Below are 26,050 nucleotides of genomic sequence, written 5' to 3'. Positions count from 1 at the left end.
ACGCAGTGCAAGTGTTATTTTAAACGTCAAAACTTCTATGAAATTATGACGTATCAATAACATTTGCACTAGTTGCACTGCGTATCAAAATCATTGCAGAATTTTCTTGGTCTAACTCTATTCAGTCACCAGTCAAGCTAACATGTAGATACAGGGTCAACCAAAAACGCGAGCGCAGCGAGCGCGAAATATTTTGTCAACAATATCGCAAGGCCAGGTACCAATCTTCACCTGGGCCTAAAAGTCCGAAGTGCCCCAGTGAGGCGAACTTTCATGCGAAGTCAAAGCCGTGCTTCAGGCTTCAGGATAAGTAGTTGAGCACAGACTCCAACCAATGTCCATTGTATTAAAAAGCGAGACCGCAGTTTCGTCGACGTTCGACGTTCGACGAAGCAAAAGTTTTTCGGAACTTATTTACCTACGAAATATCATTTGATATTTACTATTTGCTTTTCGGTGAAGGTTCGGCTTCCTCACGATGTTTTCATCGTGAGGAAGCCGGCTAGTCCCGATAAGGCCTAGTTAACACTCTGGGTTTGAAGGTCAGTCTGATGGCAGTCACTTTCGTAAAAACTAGTGCCTACACCAATTTTTGGGATTAGTTGTCTATTGGACCCCAGGCTCCCATTCCCATTGCCAGGGCACGGCAAAATTCCGGGATTACGCGAGGAAGATGATGAGTTTTCTTATTATTCTCTTGCCCAGGGCCCAGTAACATGCGACAGTGCTATCTCATTCACTCCGATACAATTAGACAGTGTGCGCGTTATAATTATTGACAGCCTCTTAAGACTGCGTCGGCCGTCCAGTGGCGCCCTCATTAGTGGAATTGTGTTTTATAATAAACCAATTAATTTCTGTACCTATACATGAATCAGTATATGTAGATATTAATATTGTTGTCCTACTTATTCCCCAACTTTTGGTCTTTGTCCGAAGTACCATTTTGTAAGTTTCGGCCCGGCCGAAAGGTTCGGCCGTTTTTTGGCCGAAACCGAAACTACAGCCGAAACATGATTTTTTGGCCGAAACTGGCCGAAACCGAAACCGAAACCGAACCTTCGGTCGGACACTAATGATTAAACATAATTTAGCTACAGGAAGTTAAATGTTAGTACATTGTGGGAATCTTGACATAACCGCCATCTAGCTTCGAGTAGCTCGAAATATATTTAACAATAATTTTTAAGAAAAAATAACCGGATTCTATGGGGCCCGGTGAAAAATTATGGTAGATGGTGCACTATGTAGAAAAGGAGGTAAAACCAGTACTTTCTAGTAGCATTTCGTTTCCGTAAGGGTCGTAGTTCTAGCCTAACCTAACCCACTTCTCTGATTGCAGTTCGGTTCTGTGAGGATCGTAGTTCGAACCTAATCAAACCCACTTTTCTAGTAGCATTTCGTTTCTGTAAAGCCCGCAGTGCTAACCAAACCTAACCCACTTTTGTTTGGTCTGTGAGGATCGCAGTTCAAACCTAACCTAACCTACTTAACGGCGCATGCCGTGCGGTGTACGGGGGTATGAGCGGGAGGGGTTTGGCATCATCATACTATATACCTACATTTTATGGTAGGTAATCATAGCGGTTTATTTAGTTTAGGTATCATAGTGATTTTCCGGGTCAAGGTCCAGGTCTCTGAGTCCGAGTCCGGGTCTGAGTCTGGGTCCGAGTCCGGGTCCGAGTCCGGGTCCGAGTCCGGGTCCGAGTCCGGGTCCGAGTCCGGGTCAGAGTCCGGGTCCGAGTCCGGGTCCGAGTCCGGGTCCAAGTCCGAGTCCGAGTCCAGGTCCGGTTCCGATCCGGGTACGAGTCCGGGTCCCAGTCCAAGTCAAAATCGAAATTCGAAATCACCAAACGTGTGTACTATGCGTCGTTGAAGAGTTCTGTTCTGATCATCTTAACTTAACTTGCTTAACAAACATAAGGCAGAGGACAAATCGCCAAAGGTGAACTATGCGTCGTTGAAGAGTTCCGTTCTGATCATCATCAGCAGTTCCACTTCATCAAATGTCACGTTTTTAAATGTATATGCTTGATTTGTTGATAAAAACACAAAAATCACTATATGTATGCCTTTAAGATTTGAGGAGTTCCGTCGATTCCTCATGGATCCCATCATCAGAACTGGATTTTGACAAAAACGGGACCAATCTGTATGCATATACATGCAATCAAAAAAAGAATTTTTAAAATCGGTCCAGTAATGACGGAGATATGGAGTAACAAACATAAAAAATAAAAAAAATAAAAAAAACATACAACCGAATTGATAACCTCCTCCTTTGGGATTTGGAAGTCGGTTAAAAAGCATTTGACTATTCTTATAACTTTATTGCTGAAATATTAAGAGCTTGCAAAAGTAGTTTAGACTGTTCAGCTAACCATTGTGCTCTGTTTTAAACTGTTGGTCTGAGCTATACTATACCTACAACATTCTGGTGCGGTGCGTTTAGGTCACCTTCACTGACATTGAATTATTTATTTACGCTTATTCTAAACATGCAAAAAACGAGGGTGCGTTATCTATTTATTGCTTTATCAATGCAAGTCTAGGTGGCTAGGTATAAGTTTTCATTAGCTGTATAGTAGTTAATTAGCAGGAAGATTGAATCAACGGAATTACGGAACTGTCTACGCCATCTACCGCCAAGTAGAAAAAATATGACGTATCGAAATGAAAATTAAAACTACCCATAGTTATACTGATAACTCAATCTTGATAATTCGGAGCTCATTTTACGATATGTTCATTGTTCGCAACAAGTGGTGGAAAAGGTGGAGGGAAAGTCAGGGCCGCGGAGAACAGTCTCGAGGAGTCGCATGGCTAAGACGCGCGCACACCGCCACTCGCTGTCGATCGAGTCTACCGTTTTACTATAGTTTTAAATAAAGTTCTTGAAGTGCAGGTGCCATGGGGAACTCCGCGTCCGTCAAGCTCAACGATAAGAGGAAGTGGCAGTAAGTTGTTGTGATTGCTTGTTTATAAATAAACAACATTATTTTATCGTTTGAGTATGTAACAGGTCGTTTGCGAGAATTAGATCGAGTTAGGTTAATTAATAAGGTATGAAATAAATTTATTAAGCATTTTCTTGTTTATTGATGTAATTATACACGTAGGTATGCCAAAGGTACATGGGGCTAGGAGGGTTTTGTCCTCTGGCCAGAAACATAACTTGTCAAGAATGTCAAGATTTGCACGGGCCAGACCCAGCTGGTGCAAATAAGCTTTTACCTTTACGATAAGATAACAAATTAAATGCTTAGCCCTACAGCGGCTACAACTAAGAATTACGGCTGGTATCTTAGCGAGAATCTCCTAGGCCTTTTTCCTTGGGGTTAGTCGACAATGGATAATGAAAGATTAAATGGATTTCGGTCACCTAGTCTTAAATCGGTATTAATTAGGTATACATACAGTGTTGCCAACTCGGATTTTGAAAATATGCTAGACTAAAGTCTAGATTATGCCAAAATTATGCCAAAGATTTTTGAAACATCTATGCTAAAAAAATGCTAAAATATCACTTGAAATTAGACACTTAAAACACATACTTTTTTCAAATTTACCGCCTTTTTGTACTGACAAGATCTGCTTGACCAACTTTATTTAGTGCGTTGACGTCCATCCGTCCACAAAAGTCAAAATTCATATGAAATTATGAACCACATAAAGCGATGGCGCATATTATTGCTGCTAAGTTGGTGCAAACTTGGCTTAGACTAAATTATGCTAAAAAATATGCCAGATGCTAAATGGAAAATTTTGGTGCCAAAGCGAGTGAAAATATGCCAGATCTGGCATCATTTATGCCAAGTTGGCAACACTGTATACATAACCATTTTACTAATGAATAGCAAGAGTTGTAAGGTATTTAAATTGCCTGAAAGAGATCGCTATTTACCAACAACAAGACCGCCAGTTGTTACTTTTGCATACATACATTTTTAATGTTCAAATTAGATACTTACCTAATCTACTTATAACTTATATTGGAATTGGCAACTTTTGATGTCTGGGTTTGAGTTAATATGTATTATTTAATGAATATATATACGCATATCTACTTGTTATTTACGTAGACTTTGTGAATCTAGATTAGGCTTCAACTAGATAAGACTGATATCTAGAGTATACTTAGGTACCTACACTGTGTGGTTACATTGTCTATTGTTTATGAAAGGTTTACTTAGCTGATGCAGGTGTAATAAATAATGAACAATTTACATGCAACGATATATGTATACATAATATCGAAACACCTTATATGCATACGAGTAGACATTTATGCTATGCATCTTACTCATCGAAGTATTTATATTTCCTGTTACTAGTTCTGTGATTATGCTTGTATCATAATATAAATACCTAATTATATAGTAGGTAAAGAACTTGTTGTTTATAACATATCATCAGTGCCTGCATATACAATTTTAGCTTTTAACAATGACGCACGGAACTTATTTGTCTTTTTTTATTATAATACTTGAACCTGCTGTTGGACGAATTTTACGAAAACGAAGAAAAAAGATTTAATTTGACGCGATCACCAAAATATTTATTTACCCTGGAATTATTTATTTATTTATACTTTATTGCAGAAAAGAAAAACTTAGTGTACAAAAGGCGACCTTAATGCCATGAGGCATTCTCTAGCAGTCAACAACACACATATATTATAACAATGTGTAGGAAGGTATTTAGGTATGCGTATTTAGGTTCTATGTCCATATTGTTATGTCCCTTGACGGGGTGACTATCGTTTTAAGCATTTACTTAGCTAAAATTGCCTTTACAAGCTGAGTCAGTGTGTACACGAGGAGCTATTAAGAATTAGATAAATGAATTTTCTTGGGAAAATCGTCACCTGTGTCCTTGTTCTAGTAATAGAGCGCTCCATTTACTGTTGGGGTCATTGATAAAAGTTCAAGGGAATAAACCGATTTTACACATCACAGAGCCGGCAACGCGCATGTGACACCTCTAGAATTGTAAGTCCATAGACTATTAGGTGGGCTGTAAGCTGTAAGTCCTGTGACCACCGACAAAACCGATAATAAAACAGGTATACTTGTAACAGTTAAAGTATTCGGATTCGGTTTTAAAGTATTACATTAAATTCATTACAGTATAATAGGTAGGTACAATATAAAACAAACTAATTATTACATAAACCCTCTTCCTAGGCTGTCAGTGTAGTAAATGGTAATCAAACGGTAATCATGGTAATTAAGTGTTTGAGGTAGCACTATAAACACTTTCAAGTCTTTATCACGTGTATTGTATACTTTATTACATAAAATTAAGCTGCTACCACTCTGCTCGGCACTTACAGATTTTCTTTACCACGACAAGATTTCTATGTAACATACTCTAGCCGTCGCGTTTCTATAACGAAGCCGTCATTATAAATAATAACAGACGTTACTTAAAATTACGGTAACGTTCAATGTCATTACGTTATAAAAAGCGTGCGAAAGAAAACGAAACCGTGCAAGTGGTTAGACAAGCTTGGAACAGTTGTTAAAATTACAGTGATTGAGTGTGAGGATAACGCTGAAAGTTTTTGGAATGGGGCCCGTAGAGATCCCACCTTTCTAGCATTGCCCCGGGAACATTTTGCCAAGGCTTACTTACTTGTGAGCAACAAAAATGTGTTTAATTTTAGAAAATATGATTCATATTTTCAGGTAAAATGTATTCGAGTGATTCCGAATACTTCATATTGTCGGGTAGTTCTGAAACTCACTAGTCACTCGTAATTGTATCATATTAGAATCTGTTTTCGAAATTTCCTTGCACTGAATGGTAAAAGATTGGTGCAAATTTACGGGGCATTATTTGAAACGTCGAGGTACATATTTAAATAAACTTATAGGTAGGTAACTAGGGTTTCTGCTCGAGAATTCCCGAGGCGCGAAATCTCGAGAAATTTGTCCTAAGTCGAGACGGGAAAAAAATATTCAATGCCTCGAGAACTCGAGAAATAAATCTCTTGTGATAAGTAAAAAGAAAACACGCGTATAACACATGATGTGTCTAAGATAATGCATTTCTTTAGGTAGTTAAATCAATATGAACAATGTTTTTTTTTTACATTTTCAGGTAGGAAACTATTTAAAACATTTATTACCGACCAAATAAAAAACTATCTTGATCCGTCCCCTATCGTTCTATAGCTTTAACCTATTTTCATGTTTTGAAACTTTTGAACTATCATGATTCATGACATTCATGTAGTGTCTCTTTATTGAAAAAAGCTTAAAAAAAATTTGTAACGAATTATAGGACCATGTAATAGGTGTAATAACAAATATAACAAAACTAAAGTACTATTGATAAATCAAATCATCCTGATATATTCCTATTAGCAAAATATTAAAATTTTAGCAGCTTTATTGTTACGTTGAGTACTTGAGTAAGTACGATTAATTAATATTACGTAGTAAAACTTCTGTAAGTTTTGTCACATCGAGTTAAATTTATTGACTTGAATATTATATAAAATACCATATTGTGGTTTGTTTACATTTTGTTGAATACCTAAAGAAATACACTATAGAATAACACATCGCCGGTGCGCACGCCTGGACCTATAGTTTTTTTGCTGTTGTATTTTTGATTATTAAGTGCAATTTATGGTGACTAAAATGTACCATATGTTTGATTATTGATCTCACCTATGATTCCTACGAGTTTGATTTATAAAAAAGCAAAAAAAAAAATTAAACAACATGGTGTTTTTTTGAGCTTTCAAAATTTCTCGAGAAACTCAAGAAATCTTGGTCGAGAATTCCCGTGCCTCGAGAAATTAAAAAGGTCGAGAAACCAGAAACCCTATAGGTAACAGTTCTGTTTTGTAAACTTACTCAGTATAGACATATTCTATTTATTACTCAGATAGCTAAGAGTTTGTTATTTAATCCTAATGTCGATGTGGAGTTGTGGACGTCGTCGTCGTCGTCCAATTTCGCTGGGCCATGGTAAGTAGGTATATGAAGGCACTTTGGCTACCCGTTAAGGAAATGACAAAAAAAAGTCAATTGCTGATATTTAAAATTTTCCTTCACATTCATACCGTTCATGCTAACATTTACGAATGACGCAATTTTTAAACAATATTGCGTTCATAAATAATAGGGGCACGTAGGTAAATAAACTCATTAGATAAAATAAATTTTGAAGAACTGAAAGGAAACATTTAGTTAAACGAAATCCAGTGCGGTCGTAGTAATTATAAAGTATGTAGGTATAAGTACCTAATCAAACAATCGGTCGAGTCTAAACAATAATATGGTGGTGGTTATAATGTGTTTTTTTTAATCATATAATGATAGGTTCTAGCTTATTAACATGCTTATTAAGCTATTGCTTAGTAGTAACTGTAGTAATAAGTTATAATATACCTACCAAATACCTACCCTTCTTAATTTTGTCTGTTTTAGGTTTAGCAGAAGAGTAGTGAAGCCGGAAGGAAACTTGTCTTCCGACCAGACTTTAATAGATATGATGGTATATCTGCTAAAGTTAATTTAATTTTTTATGCCATAAGGTTTAATCGCGTAAAGCCGGATGCCGCATATAAATGTAATCTAACGTACTTATCTTGCTGCATGACCATCAATAGCCTGCCATCCACAATAATTAAAGTACTTAGTGCCCTTGGAAGGAGTTAAATTGTTCAATACTTTTGGTATCTTACTATCCTATGGCATAGGTAGACAATATTTTTCGTGAATGTACTAAATAGCGTATACCTCTAGACGTCTTGAGCTGAGCTGCCAGAATCTTTCAACAAAATTTTCATATAACGTATACGTTACCATGTAGGTATGGTTAAGTACCTACTTAATCCAATTTTCAGCCCCTATAAAATTTTGTACTATCGAAAGATCTAAAATATAATAGTTATTAGAGTTTATTCATAATATTTCAGGCATAACTTTATGCTGAAATATTATGAATAAAAAAGATGCCACATTATTGCCGTCGTGTTTTTGACGTCACATTGTTAGAGCTCCACGGTGGCTAAGGGGTTGTTAGAGGTGGGTGGCATAGAGCACATATCAAAGAAAACCAAAGAGAGCTAACCAAAGTCCAGAGATTAGCGTGCCTCATGATGACGGGGGCTATGAGAACAACCCCGACACATGCAATGGAGGTAATGCTAGGCTTGAAGCCACTCTGGATTGAGGTGGAGAAAAGAGCCACGGAACAGTGGTATAGAATGAAAGCATGCAAGGAATGGAGAGGAAGCTGCGTGGACAAGAGACACGCGCTAATACAAAGAGAGGCACTATCAAAACTTGAAATGTTGATGGCTAATAATGACCTTATAAAGAGGCAGGAGATTTTTGACAAGAAATATAGAATACACATAGGAGAAAGAGACAACTGGAAGGTGGAAGTCGGACACCCGACGACCATCTGCTTTACGGATGGCTCAAGAAGAAGCTCGACGAAACTAGCAGGAGCGGGCATAGTGATTCCCAAACTGGGAGAGAAAGTATCAGTACCACTAGGTAGATATGCAAGCGTGTTCCAAGCCGAGGTATGTGCTATAACACGCTGCGCAAGCATAATCAAAAAGAGCGCAAAACAAGAGGGAGCTGTTGTAATATACACAGACAGCCAGGCAGCACTAAAGGCACTAAAGAAAATATCAGTTACCTCCTCGCTCGTGAGAGAATGCCGAGAGGAGCTCAACTTGATAGGCAAGCAAAGAAGTGTCACGGTGGCATGGGTACCAGGACACCAGGGAGTAACGGGAAACGAGAAAGCAGACGAGCTGGCGAGGATAGGGGCGGAGACGGAATACATAGGTCCGGAACCGGCTCTGCCTATGTCAGCTGATGTCACGAAGGGAGTCATAGAGAAGGTAAAAGAGATGGAAGCACAGAGAGAATGGGAAGAAGAGACTGGATGCAGACAGTCGAAGATGATGATCAAAGATATAGACCACAGGAGAACCAGGTATCTTTTGAAACTAGGTAAGAGCAGTCTGAGACTACTGACAGGTATCATTACAGGTCACAATACTCTCAACAGACACCTTAAGATAATGGAAATTAGTAGAGATGCCTCCTGTCCACATTGTGGTAAGGAGGAGACCAGCTTACACTTACTAGCAGAATGTACTATGTACGCGGCACCGCGATATAATACATTCGGTAGAGACACACTAGAAGAAAACGAACTAAAGGACGTCGAACTCAAAGATGTCCTTCTGTTCTGCAGGAAAACAAGAAGATTTGAGGAGAATAGTGTGGGAATGCCGCCGGGACAGTAACCTGCAGCTCCAACTCCAGGGAACCGGGCTAAATGAACGCGACAAGCGATCGATAGCCCGCCTGCTTCCGGCCGGGCGTCCCTACACTACATCTACATCTACATCTAAGGGGTTGTTAAAAAGAGTCATAAACAGCTAGTCTACACGTGCAATGCAAGACACATCGCATTCATCAGAGATGCGCGCTCTGATTATGTCTGATTAGGACGATTAGGTACAGGTACGTTGATGTAATTGTGTAATTGTAACTTTGTTACTGGGGTTATTCACATATACCTATATGTTTTGAAGTAATATTTATAGTAATATGTAATATGAACACAAACCATGCTTAATATTTTAATAATTTAACTGAAAATAGCACTGAGTAAAAAAGTTAAAGCAAAAGTTTCCAATTAATGATAGAGTTAGAGATAGAGTTGAAATACATCTGCTGTTAATTTGAGTAATCTAAATCCGGAAACAGCGGCCCTTGAGGCAGGAAATCCTTAATAATATAATTGAACAAGGGCTCTAGAGTTTCTTGTATATTGACTCTGCTAAAATTCATTGTTTAATTAATTACAACGATATGTAAATCATTGAAAGTACCGAGACTATCGAAAATCGTAAGTTCTGCAACGTGCCGACCTCATCATCATCATCACATTCGCATTTGGTATGGGATCTGTAATTCTGTACACAGAATGAAGTCACTGAACTGAACGGTGGATGCAGCTAAGAGTCCACCTACTATTTCAAGTTTCAACTCTTATGGTTAATTTGTATGACTATACTTAATGTTAACTGTGATATATGCAATGTAATGTTAACGGCCAAGCGCTGCTTAACAATAGATAGATGGAGCTATATCGAATTGAGATGTTTATTATCGCTCTCTCCAAGCTCAAATCGTTCGCCAAATGTGTAACAAATTATACTTTCTCCTAACAAATGTTTATATGTAACGACTCGGTTTCAGTAACAGTTTCGTCACGGTTGCCAGTAATATACAATGCACATTTTATTATAAATATTGCTTAGTAATAAGGCTTTTTCATGCTAAACGTACGTGATACTGATATGGCACTCAGGCTTCTATGAATAGCATTTTCGTCCATTGTTTTAAATAAGGCATTTTAGTAGTCTGTGCTGAAATTGCAACAATATGCATGAATTGCAAATAGTCTGCTTATTCCGTCGTCGTAAGGTCCTGTATCGAGAAGCACGATGAGGTTGCGGTAGACCACACAGTTGCTAAACCATCCGCCACCATGACTCGGGACGGGACTTGCGAAACTGTGCAGTAGCAGTCAGTTCAAAATGCTTACCGACTACTTCACTGCCATCACTGACTAGTAAAATTGTGATCTCCGATTACGTATATTTTGGTGTAGGTAAATAGGGCTCAGTGTCTGATTTATACTAAGAACCAACTCGCAGTCGAGACAAAATGTTGCGGTTGAATCGTGAATTGAAAAATATTAACATTTTGTACTCAAAAGTAACCTACTACAATAAAACTGAATATTTAATGACCGCGGTATGACTAAGACTTCTCGAAGTCTTATAATTACCGGTAGGTAAAACACCTTTATTGTGACGGTAATTTTTTTATTATATCCTCTATTAGCAAAGTGTAGTAGTAGTTATTGTAGGCATATTAACATGGTACATGTGAGTTGTGTGTGCCTATGTAAAAAACAATAATAAATAAGTAGCATATTTTAGACGTGGGTGAGTCCGATTTTTAGACTAACCCTTACATAACGTGACCTCGTTATGTATAACATAATGATAATATTATAACTTTGCATGATCGGAAATCGCTATACTGGTTTGCATTAATGATTATCTCGCCCGCGCACATTAAGCGACTGGAGTGACAGAGACACTCCAGTGGACTTTGTTATCGGTAATCACGAAATTAATTAATTGAATTTATATTTATTCTTTCACACTTTTATGAATCATTATAATGCGATATTCACCTCAAAATCGGTCGTAGTTAGTGGTGCATCAGTTTTTAGTGAGTGGGCTACTGCGGACTTACATCAAAGAAGACGTGAACTGTATGCCTTATATGAGGAACGGCGGTTTAATCAGAGTGATGAATTTAAAGAACATGTGAAGGCGTATTCGAAGAAGTTTAAAGTAGATTGTCATATAGCTAAGCGAAATTATCTAAGTCAGAAAATAAAAAGTAGTTCAGACATTATTAAAGCAACCTGGAAAGTAATAAATGTGGCGACTGGTTGTTCGAAACACACAATTAAAGAACTTAAACTAAACATTGATAACAAAATTATAGATTCTAATTTAGAAGTAGCTACAGAATTTGAAAAATTTTTCACCGAGGTACCAGTATCTACAACTAAGGATTTAAATTCATCACCCTCATCTGCTGTTACATTATTAAAAGATAACGCTCCAGAGTGTTGTGGAGACCTTCATTTTGAACATGTTTGTAACTCAGATGTAATAAAGGCGTTTAAATCAATTAATGTCAAAAAAACTAGTGACCTCTGGGGAGTCTCTGTCCATGCTGTCAAATCCTTAGTAGAAATTGTAGCGCCTGACTTGGTACCTAGTTATATTTAACAACAGTGTTGATTGCGGCGAGTTTCCTGATCTAATGAAACATAGTAAAGTAATTCCTTTATTTAAATCTGGTAGCAGCTCTGACCCCACTAACTTTAGACCGATATCTGTGCTACCAACATTTATCAAGATTTTTGAAAAATTAGTTCTTTCTCAATTAGTACGACATTTTAACGTTAATAATTTGATGCATAATAAGCAGTTTGGTTTTACACGGGGTCGCTCAACAACCGATGCTGGTGTTGAGCTAATTAAGCATATTTTCGATGCCTGGGAGGAGTCACGAGATGCTTTAGGTGTCTTCTGTGATTTATCTAAGGCCTTCGACTGTGTTTGTCATGAAACATTAATCAGGAAACTTCATTATTACGGCGTTAGAGGATCGGCACTGAATTTACTTAAGTCCTACTTAAATGGTAGAATACAAAGGGTCGATGTGAATGGACAGCGATCACCTGGGTCATTGGTCTCTATGGGTGTACCACAGGGGTCAATATTGGGGCCTTTCCTGTTCCTTATCTACATAAATGACTTGCCATTCCTTGTTAAGACCCACCATGATATAGTATTGTTTGCAGACGACACCTCACTTATTTTCAAAGTCAAACGACAGCAACAAGCTTACAATGATGTAAACAATGCTATTTCAAAAGTAGTAAATTGGTTCAATGTTAATAATTTAATGTTAAATGAGAAAAAGACTAAATGTATTCAGTTTGTCACTAGTAGTAACGTAAGGCATGTGCAAGCAAGTGTCATTGTGAAGGATGAGGAATTGGAATTAGTTGATAGTACAGTTTTTCTTGGTATAACTTTAGATTCTAAACTCCAGTGGGGTCCCCATATTGCTACTCTTTCGAATAGACTGAGCTCTGCAGCTTTTGCAGTGAGCAAAATCCGTCAGTTAACTGATGTGAAAACAGCTCGATTAGTATATTTTAGTTACTTCCATAGCATTATGGCATATGGTATTTTACTGTGGGGCGGTGCTTCAGAGATAAATACCATTTTTGTTCTGCAGAAGAGGGCTATTCGAGCAATATACAAAATGAACCATAGAGACTCACTTAGAGATAAATTTAAGGAAATTGACATAATGACAGTGCACTGTCAATACATTTATGAGAATTCTGTATGTACATAAAAATATTGTAAATTTTAGGAAAAATTGTGAAATCCATAATATTAATACTAGAAATAAACATAAGTTCGCAGTGCCCTTCACTCGGCTCCATAAAATTAAAAAATCATTCATGGGTAATTGTGTAAGATTTTATAATAAACTTCCAAACCATATTACTGAATTATCTATTAATAAATTTAAGAATTATGTAAAGCGTAAACTTATTTCCAAAGCTTATTATACCACACAGGACTACATGAATGATAATACAACGTGGGATTAATTGTTATTCGAAATGATTATTTATTTATTAGGTATATTTGATTATTGATGAGGAAATGGATATTCCGATGTAATACTATCTACTTGTTTGTTACTTATGCTTTTTTTTGACATTTAGATTTTATTCTAGAAATTCTAGACTAGTATTTTTTTTATACAATTTTTTTTTTTAATGTTTGACGATCCTTTTGTGAAATTCTTAGTGTTAAATTTGACATGTATAATAATCCAATTTTATTATGGAATAATATTAACATCAATAAATTGCTCTGATAATTAGATTAAGATTAATTACGATTCATAAGAGCTTGTTGCTAGGCCTACATGAATAAAGTATATTTTGATTTGATTGATTGACTGATTATAAAGTAATAAACATTACATTACATGTAAAAACACATTCAGTATGTGAACACAATATTCCTCATGACATGAACCTAAAGGTGGCAATTTTACCTACGCCTCTGAGCTGACGTAGCTGGGTATATAATATCCTAGTAAGGCCCACCCATACAAATGAAATATCCAAACTTTGCTACTGAAAATGGAACCTATAACGCAGGGAATAGAGATGATTTTGATTTGTTCGATAATTTAAAGAAACAAAACAATTGCAACTCTGTTCCAATTGAATATGGTTTAAATTTCATCGAACTGATTAACTAAGTACTATAGGTAAGACCTTGGGCCTTAGGAGGATATAGGTACTATATCGTGGTCATCGACGGCAACGACACGATTTATCTCGATAAATATAGGTATAAGACTGTATGAAGTCGCTTTTATTATTGTCGTGGATCAAATAAATTCGAAGATGAATTGCGACGCGCTCCAGACACATTACTTAAGAGGTTCACTTTGTGACATGGACGGTATCGTTTCGCCCGCATAATAATATTTCAGTCTGTTAGAATGCAGTTTAAAGTTGCATTTCTGAACGACAACTCCCTGGATGACGCGTGCGCCGGCGTGCGATCACGCAGCATGCGGGACACGTGCGCGCGACCTTCCGCTGATCTTGACCATGCGCTAGCGACCTGCGGGATTATCGGATTGGCGTTTGTCTCTTACGATTTACTGAACACTTTACTAAATCAATGAGCAATTGAGGATGCGTGTTTTTTTGGGACAAAAATACACAGTCTATGCTCCCACGCAGCCGGGTAAGACTTAGATAAAAAAGACAAAGACTTCATTACATTTTATGCTATTTAATGCCAATATTGAAGTTTTATCGTAATTAACTGGTTGTAATCAGAGGTGTACGTCATGGCTATTTCAATGGTAAATAGCCATAACCCCTCGAGATAATGGTGTCACGTGTTCATTATCTACTTGTTATATATTCTTACATAATATATCAAAACATCACGCCACAGCAGTTCATTTATTATTCTTCTTTCCATTCTGGATCGCAGAATATTTATCTAATATCCATTAAAATTTTATTAATTTTAAATTTTAACGGTAAACTTTGCCAAGCTTAAGATCAAGCAAAGATTAAAATATAAACGGTTAACGGACACATTAGCATTACTAACACGTTTGATCGAAGATTGTAAAAATAGACAAGTGAAGGATTATTTTAAAGGGGTGGGCAAGTGGGCAACGCAATCAGAAAAATAAACAGTGCAGCTGAAAACGGAAACTAAATTAAGAACCGGCTTATCATGATGGTATGTTACAATAATAAATATGTTTTAGCGCTGACCACCGTGGTCAAACCACGTGTATTGTAACACGTGAAATAGGTATTTACGTATTTTACACTTTTGCGGCAAAAATAAAAAAATACCTAAGTACTTAAAAAGTATTTATCTTTGATATTGATTGTACCTAATGTACCTGTGTTTTTTTTTGTTAGATTTGCACTAAGATTAGGTACTTATACATCTGTTTTAGTAACAACATAAATGGAACGTAATTGTTTTAGAGACCGTACCTACTGTTGATTTATTATAAGCCACGATGTTTTTATCTCAACCATTTCTTGATGCATATTTATTTTCTTGTGATTATATAAGTCACCAACCCGCACCATAGTGCATAGTCGTCGATAAGCTTCTTATATATTTATTGGGATCACCAGATTTCCATCCTTCAGTCGTCTTTGAGAGTTCACTGGAGCTCTACCTAAGCTCTGTGTTAAAAATGTGTTATCATTTTTAATTTTTCGGAATTTTACTAAAAAATTCTTTACATTTAAAACTATAACTTTTGAAAAATATATTTACTTTTTAGTAAACGTTTTCACTGTGATATTATTTGATCTCTTTGGTATTTGAATATGGAATTTTTGTCGCGTAAAGTCAGATCGAACGGGCAGCTTGACACCCGTCAGGTGAATGGCGCGGGCACTTTACAGAGTACACGGTGAGTTACATGTTTTTTTGTATAAACATTAGTCTCGCGCGAGATTAATTATTGAAGCTATTGCTTAATATAACAATCTCTATTTTTGTATTTCTTGACTAAATTCTATGGAGCCCGTTCAATTACAGACAACTCTAGATACTGGTAAAGGTAAGTTCGGTCTTCACGAAATCTTTGATTATCTTACGGTCGTGTACGCTTTCTATATTTGCTACAAATTCAATAAGAAATGAACAAAATTGCCACAAATTGCATCACCTAATTACTTGATTGAATATTTTATGTAAATATAGGCAAGGCGCATTGGGGTAACTTCGAAAGCGGGTTAATTTTAAATAAGGTAAATTATTTACAAATCTAGCAACAGTAAGCAAGATGCCTTGATGAGTATTGCTAAAGTATGAAGTGCTTTCTAAAGTGTTCTATTTCGGAAGGGTCGGAGGTAAATCTTAAAATTTAAACACGCGATTTTGTCAGTTTTACAATTTAATTAACGTGTTCGATTTGGTAGATATTTGCCATTTTCAAAACTACCCTGCTATCTAAGTTAACCCATTGCACCTTACGTATTTTTGTTACTTATTAGGTATTTTAATTATTTTCGTATTTGACTGGTTTTTAGCACTGGCACCAGCTCTAGAGGCGACATTTGCCACAGCGCGGAATATTATAACTGAGTAATAATACTAATACCAACTTTTTCCAAGCACATAACATACACACTTACACAGTCGGTAGACAGAGATCATTAGTATTGTTACAATTTCTTGTTTTTTGATTGTTTTATCAACACACATGTAATAGTTTCAATCACTTGATAGCTTTGATAACTCTCCGTTTTCTCCAATATTTATACACAACGTAGTTATGTAGCCTAAATATATATTATCAGTAGTAGGTACGTTAATGTTGCACTTACTCTAGACTGTTTGCCTACAGCTGAATGTCGGGTGTGGAAGCGTGTGTGTGCCAGAAGAGAGGCTTCGATTGCCCTGGGTGCCCGCGTAGGTAGGCCGTAGCCAAGTATTTAATAGACAAGATTAGTTCATTCTCTAAGGGCACCGTAACTAGCTTTAGGCAGGCGTGGCTCACTCTGCGATTTCGTCGCTTTGCTACAGGTAGCTAAAAATCCATCCGTTCGACCCCAATTTTGGGGTTTGCCATAAGCCGCGCGTGGCGCTGTCCCCACCTAGCGGCCAAATCTGTGCTGATCGTGACAGACGCGTTTTGTTAGACAGTGAGTCTTCTGTACCTAGGTAGTAGTACTAGCACTATTATTTATTCTGTGATTTAGGTGACATGCTAATTATTACTTTTAAAATAAGAAAGGAAAATTGCAATAACGTTTTTGTTAACAGCATTTCCCGCGGCAATGTTATTTTAATGCTCTTTTATGTAAAATTTCTCATTATTTATAAAACAAATAGCATTATTTTGCAAAGCCTAAAGTAACTTATACGCCTTGGCCCTTTGGGTTGAACTAATTTTCAGGGCGGTGACGTAGCATCGCGTAGATCGTAGCCGTAGGGCCGTCGTAGTAGCCACGTCGTAGAGGTTGGTAGGGTGAATTAGCCAATGATTGACCCTAACTTTAAAGTAGTTTAGTAGGAAAGTCACTAAGGTACTGCTGGCTAGTATAAATTACCCTCTTATTTATTGTTCATTTATTTAAAGTATAAACTTATGAAACTATTCCTAATCACTAAGCGAAAGCGTGAGGGAGACGGCTGTGCGAGAGCGTGATCACGGATAGTTATCATATTTTTTAATTGACCGAGATGTAGCTTTAGATATAGCGTATTTCATGACGAAAAGGCTTCCACTTAAGCAGATTATGTCCGATTGTCCGTATGTCGTTCGGTGAAAAACAAAAATTACTAATTACAAAAAAAAAACATTAAGTATAAAACAATCTTATTTAGGCATTAACTTGTGGTATGTAATAAAGTAGGTAATTAGTCAGTTTAGCTTGTCACCTGACAATGTGTTTCCTAAGTATAATAAAGTGAATTAAAATTATCAATAATAATATAAGTTGTAACAGCTGTATCTAAGAATAAACCTTTCTCAGCAATTATTTACATAAGAGCAGGCCGCGTGCGAAAACATTAACTGTTTTATAGCTACAATCACAATCAGTTTTTGCTGTAAGTACCTACCTAAGTAGTATACTAAGTAGGTACCTCTATTACCTATTACCTCCTTTTAGTCGAAAGCAAAAGTGCTCGGATAAACTTCAAGTAGGCAGGTCCCTATCGCTTTATAATTCTCAATCGATCTATTTCAGGGGGGTTGAGTTGAGGTCATAGCGATAGGTATGTATGTAGGTACTCGTAGTTTGCTATCCTACATAGCGACGTGTTTTGGTCGCAGGTCACCGACCCCCGCAATTATCGCTGAATGATAACATAAACGTGTATGTGGTTTCGGTGGTTGTATCGATTTCCATGACTGTTATATATTATTCAGTGGTATAACTGAAGTTTTAGGTATATCTATTACGCAACTATAGTTATCTCTGGTCTCTGGTGGCATCATTTTATCAAATAATATAATTATGAATGTTAAGTATGTAATATGTATGACAGTTGGAACACATGGTGCTGTTTAGAACTATACCTACTTGTAAGTAAGGTTCCTACTGGGTTATTGCGTCTATTTAAGGTCTTTGTTTAAACAACGTCCCGCCTAACGTTAGTTATAAAGCTTGAGCTATACTCGGAGAATAAAACTTAACATAGACGCAATAACCCCTTAGTTGCAACCAACCCCGGTTGAACTTAGTTACACATGGTCTACGCTGACTTCTTAAAGTAAAATGGCCATGGTTGCAACAAATTTTCTTTAACTATATTGTAATAAAGACTAGAAATCTACCTTACGTTTCCTATAATTGCAAATACTTATCCATAAGCAAACGCACTTTTTAAGAGTAATATAATACCTGATTGATATAAAACAGTCGATGTTATTTTTATCTAGATACTCAATTAATGAAATTAATTACATAAGTTGTGCAATCGTAACATTTCCCACTCCCACGGCCCGCCATCTGTTATCGAATGGACAGACCGCACAAGTTCCGTGACCACGAGTCTATGTATAAAGATGTCATAGAAAATGTAGCGAATCATAAACGTAAGCTAAATATACATCCTTCACGCGTTATAATACAAAGGCAAATCTGAAAGTTTTTAGATAACGCCACTTTGAGGTAATGTAACATAGCGGCATATAATTTGGGAAAATATAATATAACTCTTATTAATTTTTTTGAGGTGAATGATATGGTGACTCTGACTGCTGTAGGTAGTTATTGGCCACTACATTGTAATTGGCCATTCCTAACAAATCGAATAAAATAAGCCAGAAGATTTTGACATCAATCAATATTCCCTATGACTATGACACAAGACAAATATTGCATGAAATTCTTTAATTTTGATGGGTAGATACCTCATGTTATGTTAATCATGTATTTTACACAAAACCTTTGAGAACCCAAAATCATAAGAGTGACGGCCTACTTATGAAATTTTTCTCTAATCTAAAAACTTTCAGTTTGCCCCTCTTATTATTAGGTACGTAGGTATTTCAATACTTAATTCTACAATTATTAAAGTTAAAGTGGAATATTGTATCACAGCGCCATCTCTTATCGGGTGGCCGCAACCGCACCGTCCTATCAGGGAAAACTTATCGCTGAAAATTTTCCCGCTTTCCCAGGAGCGAGTGCGCCATGGGTCCCCCCGCGGTGCGAGACAAAAGCGGCGCGTTCGGCGGCGAACGGCAGTCGCTGGCCGACGCCAGAGCCAAGTGCACGTTCGACGCTATGGACCGCGACAGACTGGGGCTGTGGGGCTGCGGGGACGGACAGTCCTCCAGCCGGCTGTCAGGGCTTGACCGGCTCAAACACCCCGGCCTAAACAAGGTAACTAGTGGTAGTAACCCTTACAGTGACCTGTGGATAGATCGATGACCGCGAATAATTTGGTTAGGTCATGGTTGTGTGCGGAAGTGGTCGCAGTGATCCACCGCGGCCCGGATCCGGCGTCGGAACTTGGAACTGCTGCTCGATTGTCATGCTAATCGCGATGTTTGATTGTTTGCGCCAGGTGTCAAAGTTCACGTGGTTTAAACTTTCTGACAACTTTTCAGCGTGTTTAGACTGTTTACATTTTAATAAAAACAATTGAATTAAATGTAGGACTTAACAACAACTTAGTCTTCACTTTTCTTTCCGGGTACCATGGGAAATATACATATACTTAATTATTTAAAATAGTTTATTAATTCTCACTTATGACTAACAAAAGTTAACTTATTCCGGCTCGCTAGTTACCATTACATATAAATTATAAATAATATTTAATTATTTACTTCCTTCATCCAGGTTCTTGTTAAAATACAAATTATATCTACTTATACGTACCTATATTACTACTACCACTACCACTACTACTATTACTATACTACCTATATTAGTTGGTACCTACTTATCAACATTCGTTGATATACCTATTTGCTTCTAAAAGTTTTGGAAAAAATATTAAAAAAAGGGATAATTCAAACATATGTAAGTAATAAAATTATATCTTATATTTCTTTTGTAACAATTAAGTGAATTATATTGATCTGGATTCTGGGATATTGTTAAAGTATAAATAAAGTATTCTTAATTAATATATATCATCAGTCACATCACCATATACAGGGTGTCCCAGAAATCGACGTCAAGCCGTAAACGGATGATAGACCAAGTCATAACAGTTATCATAAAAATACAAAAAAAAATCCAACTCATGTTCTTTAAAAATTATGGTCACTTTAATAATTCACTAAAAAATCCACACCCTGTAGTGGTTCTTTAACTCTTTTTACTACAAATTCCATAATTTATTCGATTTTTTTTATTATTATGTAATCTTGAATAATGCTTCTGTAGATTTTTGCCTAAAATTTAAAGCCAACTGCTATTACTTGGAAGAAAATTACACTTTTTCAAAACCAAATTATTTAAATTTACTGTTTAGCCCAACTTTAACTGACTGTACTGAAAAAAAAATGTACTACGCTAGTTAGGCAAGTAACGTTAAAAAGTGGCGCGTTTAATAAGAATTCCAAAATAGTATAACACTTGCTAGATTACCTTTTAAATAATTGGTCAATTTTTTTTTGTAAATAATCCCAGTTTTTTAGCAAAATGTCCATACTTCCTTAAAATGACTTTAGCTTACCTAAAGCTTTGCTCAACGCCGTTTCTTTGTTTGATAGAGACGGGAAGAGTTATTTTGGAGTGTGAGCGAGATAAGAAATCAAATTTCCACGTAATTTAAGAGCAAGGTTATGATATTGACTCAATCTTTTTACTTTAATTTAGGACCAGTTTTCTCATTAGAAAAAAAATAAATAAAAAACAAATTATCAGATTTCTTTTTTTTTACAATAAATGTTCAAACTGCCTTCCTTCAGCGGCAATACACGCACGACATCTTCTTAAAAAAGATCGGGTTATTTTCCGGGCAAATCTTCCCCTATTTACAAATTCAACCGCCTCCGTTATTCTTTCCCGCAGCTCAGCTAAATTCTCAATTGTTTTTGAGTACACTTTCTCTTTAACCGCTCCCCAGTAAAAAAAGTCTAGGGGATTTAAATCAGGCGAACGGGGTGGCCACAAGACTGTCCCAGCGCGCCCTATCCACCTGAGCAAGGGTATTCTTCATCAAGATATTCTCTTACTAAAATTTTAATCCCCTTTTTTTTTACTGGGGAGCGGTTAAAGAGAAAGTGTACTCAAAAACAATTGAGAATTTAGCTGAGCTGCGGGAAAGAATAACGGAGGCGGTTGAATTTGTAAATAGGGGAAGATTTGCCCGGAAAATAACCCGATCTTTTTTAAGAAGATGTCGTGCGTGCATTGCCGCTGAAGGAAGGCAGTTTGAACATTTATTGTAAAAAAAAGTAAATCTGATAATTTGTTTTTTATTTAATTTTTTTCTAATGAGAAAACTGGTCCTAAATTAAAGTAAAAAGATTGAGTCAATATCATAACCTTGCTCTTAAATTACGTGGAAATTTGATTTCTTATCTCGCTCACACTCCAAAATGACTCTTCCCGTCTCTATCAAACAAAGAAACGGCGTTGAGCAAAGCTTTAGGTAAGCTAAAGTCATTTTAAGGAAGTATGGACATTTTGCTAAAAAACTGGGATTATTTACAAAAAAAATTGACCAATTATTTAAAAGGTAATCTAGCAGGTGTTATACCATTTTGGAATCCTTATTAAACGCGCCACTTTTTAACGTTATTTGCCAAACTAGCGTAGTACATTTTTTTTCCAGTACAGTCAGTTAAAGTTGGGCGAAACAGTAAATTTAAATAATTTGGTTTTAAAAAAGTGTAATTTTCTTCCAAGTAATAGCAGTTGGCTTTAAATTTTAGGCAAAAATCTACAGAAGCATTATTCAAGATTACATAATAATAAAAAAAATCGAATAAATTATGGAATTTGTAGTAAAAAGAGTTAAAGAACCACTACAGGGTGTGGATTTTTTAGTGAATTATTAAAGTGACCATAATTTTTAAAGAACATGAGTTGGATTTTTTTTTGTATTTTTATGATAACTGTTATGACTTGGTCTATCATCCGTTTACGGCTTGACGTCGATTTCTGGGACAACCTGTATAAATTAAGTGACCAGCTAACTGGTAGTCATATATTATTGTACAAGTAACTGTATATTACAGTAATCCTTGTCTGCATTTGGAATAAAGACTCCAATACCTACGTATGTACCTAAACTGATATTTATTATGAATAATGCTACCAATTAGATATTACCATTAGCATCTAGAAAAAAATAATGTAAACTTAATAACAAAATAAATTCAACAAGTAATAATACAAATTCGAAATTATTCAGTATTCAAGTATTATTCATATATCGCTCCAATCATGATTGATAAATATCTAATCGGCATGCACGTCAATAGCCAAATACTAATACCGACCTATAGGTCATATAGGTACCTATACAAACCTTTTAGTACCAGTCTTTGTAGTAGGGCCCCCTTGTAGCTGGCCCTCGCGAGGGTCTGTGTGGCGAGCAGACCCCTCACTACATGTGTTTTCACCAACATTTTCAATTACATTCAAATCGTCTAAAATAGGGAGACTCGCGGCTCGATTCTGAAAATGTATTAGATCTCTACTAGACCTCAACAAGTTACGATATGGATAATTTAAAGATATTTGTAAGATAGATATGTCAAATTTGACGTTTCCGCGATTCTGGAGGCCCTCTTGAACGATTTCGACAAGTTATGACTTAGTTATCCAAGTCACATCTAGTCGATATCTATAAATGTAAATCTAGTTGATCTCTATATCGTTTCTAGATCTTGTGATTATCTCGTTTCCCGAATACGCGTGTCGGCTTACTGGGCTCGTCTTTCGCATTGTTGGGTATTCTTGCGATTGGGATATTTGGGATTTAAGAAATTAAATTCCAATATATTTGTGAATTACTTCTTGATCATTACAGACAAACCGAGTATATAATGACAGCGGAGAGTCGAATAGTATCAAGAAATATCCTTAAAATAGGTTGGAGGCGTTTGATAAAAAAATGTGTACCTACTTAATTTACCCAATCTCTCCATTTTTTCACTTCATGACATGAAGACCTATATCATGTGAGAATCGAGTAATATTTTCATGAATGAAAAAGTCTATTCATAGAGAATTCACAGGAGATTATTATATTTATTATATTAGAGAGACGACAATTTCCATCGCTTTATTTCAATAAAACTTTCGAAATAGATTGGACTCCACCACTCACAACATCATAAAACCGAGTCTAGTGCATGCGAGACACACTATTTTTAAAGTTCTAAGGCCGCTCCAGTATATATTATCGTACATATTTTACATATATTACGAGTAGCTATCTCGTACTTAAAAATGCTTAATAAACATTTGTGACACAAAATGCTTGGTCAAGTCAAACTCTTACTTACCTAAACTAAAAAAGTCAATAGGTAATGCCTGTTTACAATCAAATGACGCACATGGATATTATTATGTCATGGCGTTGCTGAAACATTAGTATAGGTACAATTATGTCATCGTAAGGTTTTGGTCTGCCATACTTAAAAAATAAAACTTATCGGCAGTGTAAGTAAAGAAACAAGTTGTTTTCGCTATGACAAGTATCGGATTTCCTGACATCACGCAAGTTGCTCGTAGTTGGCAAACAATCAATATCGTCTGTTACTTGTGAATCGGTAGGACGTATGCCCGTCATTTTCAGCCGTTCAAAAGGTGGCCATCTCATAAATCCTCAATAAAATTAATAGCTATTCGTAGACATATCGAAAGCGAATATCTCATGACATGAAGCTTTTCAAAATTGAATAGTGAATGTTGGCTGTCTGCTGAAAATCTGAAGGAAAACCACCTATGCCTCACGCGCATCACCGTGACGAGGCGCACGCGCACGCAGACGATTTCATTGCAATACCTACCTGCCGTACCTACTTGATACGTAGTTGGAAAATTCTATCAAAGTAATATTATCCCCTACTATGTGCATAAAACGGACAAAAGTACGCTTTTTATACGAATTTATTTTTGTTGCGTTATATTTAGGCCTGCTAGAAAATATCGATTTGGGGTTTAACTTAAGAATTCATCCGTGTTCGACATCATTACGCCGCGCCAAGTCACGGTGACTTGATGTTTAATATTGACCATCGGAACAGGTTACTCACGCATTTAGTAGGAAGTTGTAAATTGGCAGTAACTACTCGTACTTAGCTAGTGGCCAAGCTATGTGGCCATTCTCTTAGGCCATCCTCTAACGACAGTAACGACTCATATCGTACGTTATTGCCATTAGCTAAATTAATTTGAAGTAAGTAAGTAGTTACAAGCAAACTTAATGCCTACGAAGTAGAAATTATTGATTATACGAGTAATGGCATGACGTAGGAAAAGTATGAGTAAAGGTACATACACAATCTTCTCTAAAAATATGTAATTAATTCCAATTCCAAGTAGTTATTTATGCAACCATTAAGATTAGGGTTTTTACAAGTACTAGATAGCAGTAAGGTCCATAAAATATCCCATAACTGGTACCCATAAGATTCATGTAAATTGTTGTTATGATAATGATATATAAATGATTGCGTAATCTTTCCACAGTCTTTTTCTCGAAAGTCTAAGTACTCTTCAAACTCACTAATTGATCGAATAGGTATAAGGTTTGCTTTTACAAGCTTGAGCTTTTTGCAAAGTAGGTGCCTAATTGGCACTCGTGGAACCTTTGATCGTCGCGGGTTATATATTCCTTCCACCATCTTTTTATCTGCAGATAAATGCTACCCATTTATAAACTGTTTTTAAATATTTTCTTAAAAATCCTTTAGAGTCTTCATTGCTGCAAGGTCTTGGGTACTTATTCGTTCGTTAATTTCGTCCTGTTCATTAAGTTATCTGCATAGATTGACCCTGATCGATAGATTATGTCTGTGGGTCAATGAAAGACAGGTAACAGTAATGATCGGGTTAGAGCAGTGAGTAATGGAGCATGTGACATGCATGTAGTTCAGGGACGAGCATGTGTTGGCATATCGGTTCAGCCCGCGGGCGTGGGACATGGCTATGTTTAAGTATAATGGTTGTGAACATAACGATTACTTAGGTATAAGCAGGACTTGTATGTAGGTCGCATTGCTAATGTTTTATCTTTTATGAAGGGGAAAGTTACATAGTGGTCGTAGCTACCTCGATAACTTGATATATATATAATGTAATCGCTACACGAGACAACTAATTGTTGATTATAGGGTTCAGAAAATCATTGATTTTATGTTTCATTTTCGAATAACTCGGACAAAGGACGCATTTATAACTAAACCGCCTTGCTAAGAGCTGAACTAGAAAACGCAAAATTTTAATTAAATAGGTACGCCCTTTGTGTGCCTTGGTTGTGCGCCGTATATTAAGAAACTGCGTAGACAAGAAAATAAAAATGTGCAGAATGCTGACATGTCAGTATCGTCAGTCTTTATATGTCGTATTAGAGATCCCTTTCTGTTCTATGTGAATGTTTTATCATCGGATTCGTCCCAAATATTTCTGTGAGTGAATTCCTGTGAACTCGGAATTGCGTTCAATGCCGGGAGTTTCTCTGACGCAGTTGTACATTGTTTAGGTGTTTACTTGTCTTGTTTGCGATATCTTGCCGTGCGAACCCGAATTCTCAGAAAGCTACAAATACCTACATTGCACTGTAAAGAATTATGATATGTGTAGTATGTATTTATGTTTCAATAAGTGCAATAATATATTTACACAACAATCTATTTTATTATCTATATAAGAATCGCGGTAT

At 36.4% G+C, this 26,050-nt stretch overlaps 1 protein-coding gene across 2 annotated transcripts in view; it reads left to right on the top strand.

Moving 5' to 3' along the window:
- Positions 1-2,788: 2,788 nt before the first annotated feature.
- LOC134674404 (NADP-dependent malic enzyme) overlaps positions 2,789-26,050 on the top strand; it is a 44,541-nt gene continuing 21,279 nt past the window's right edge. The window contains exons 1-2 of one of the 2 annotated variants that reach the window (XM_063532480.1): positions 2,789-2,957; positions 19,374-19,578. In XM_063532480.1, coding sequence (XP_063388550.1) covers positions 2,911-2,957; positions 19,374-19,578 — 252 coding nt within the window. In that variant the 5' untranslated portion in view covers positions 2,789-2,910. Of the gene's footprint in view, positions 2,958-15,404; positions 15,648-19,373; positions 19,579-26,050 lie in introns of those variants that run through there. The other variant, XM_063532476.1, reaches the window with a different exon arrangement.

This window comes from Cydia fagiglandana, chromosome 2 (genome assembly GCF_963556715.1).
Source record: "Cydia fagiglandana chromosome 2, ilCydFagi1.1, whole genome shotgun sequence".
Classification (NCBI taxonomy): Eukaryota; Metazoa; Arthropoda; class Insecta; order Lepidoptera; family Tortricidae; genus Cydia; species Cydia fagiglandana.
The sequence above is the reverse complement of the archived record's forward strand: the minus strand, read 5'-3'. Positions and strand labels throughout refer to the sequence as shown.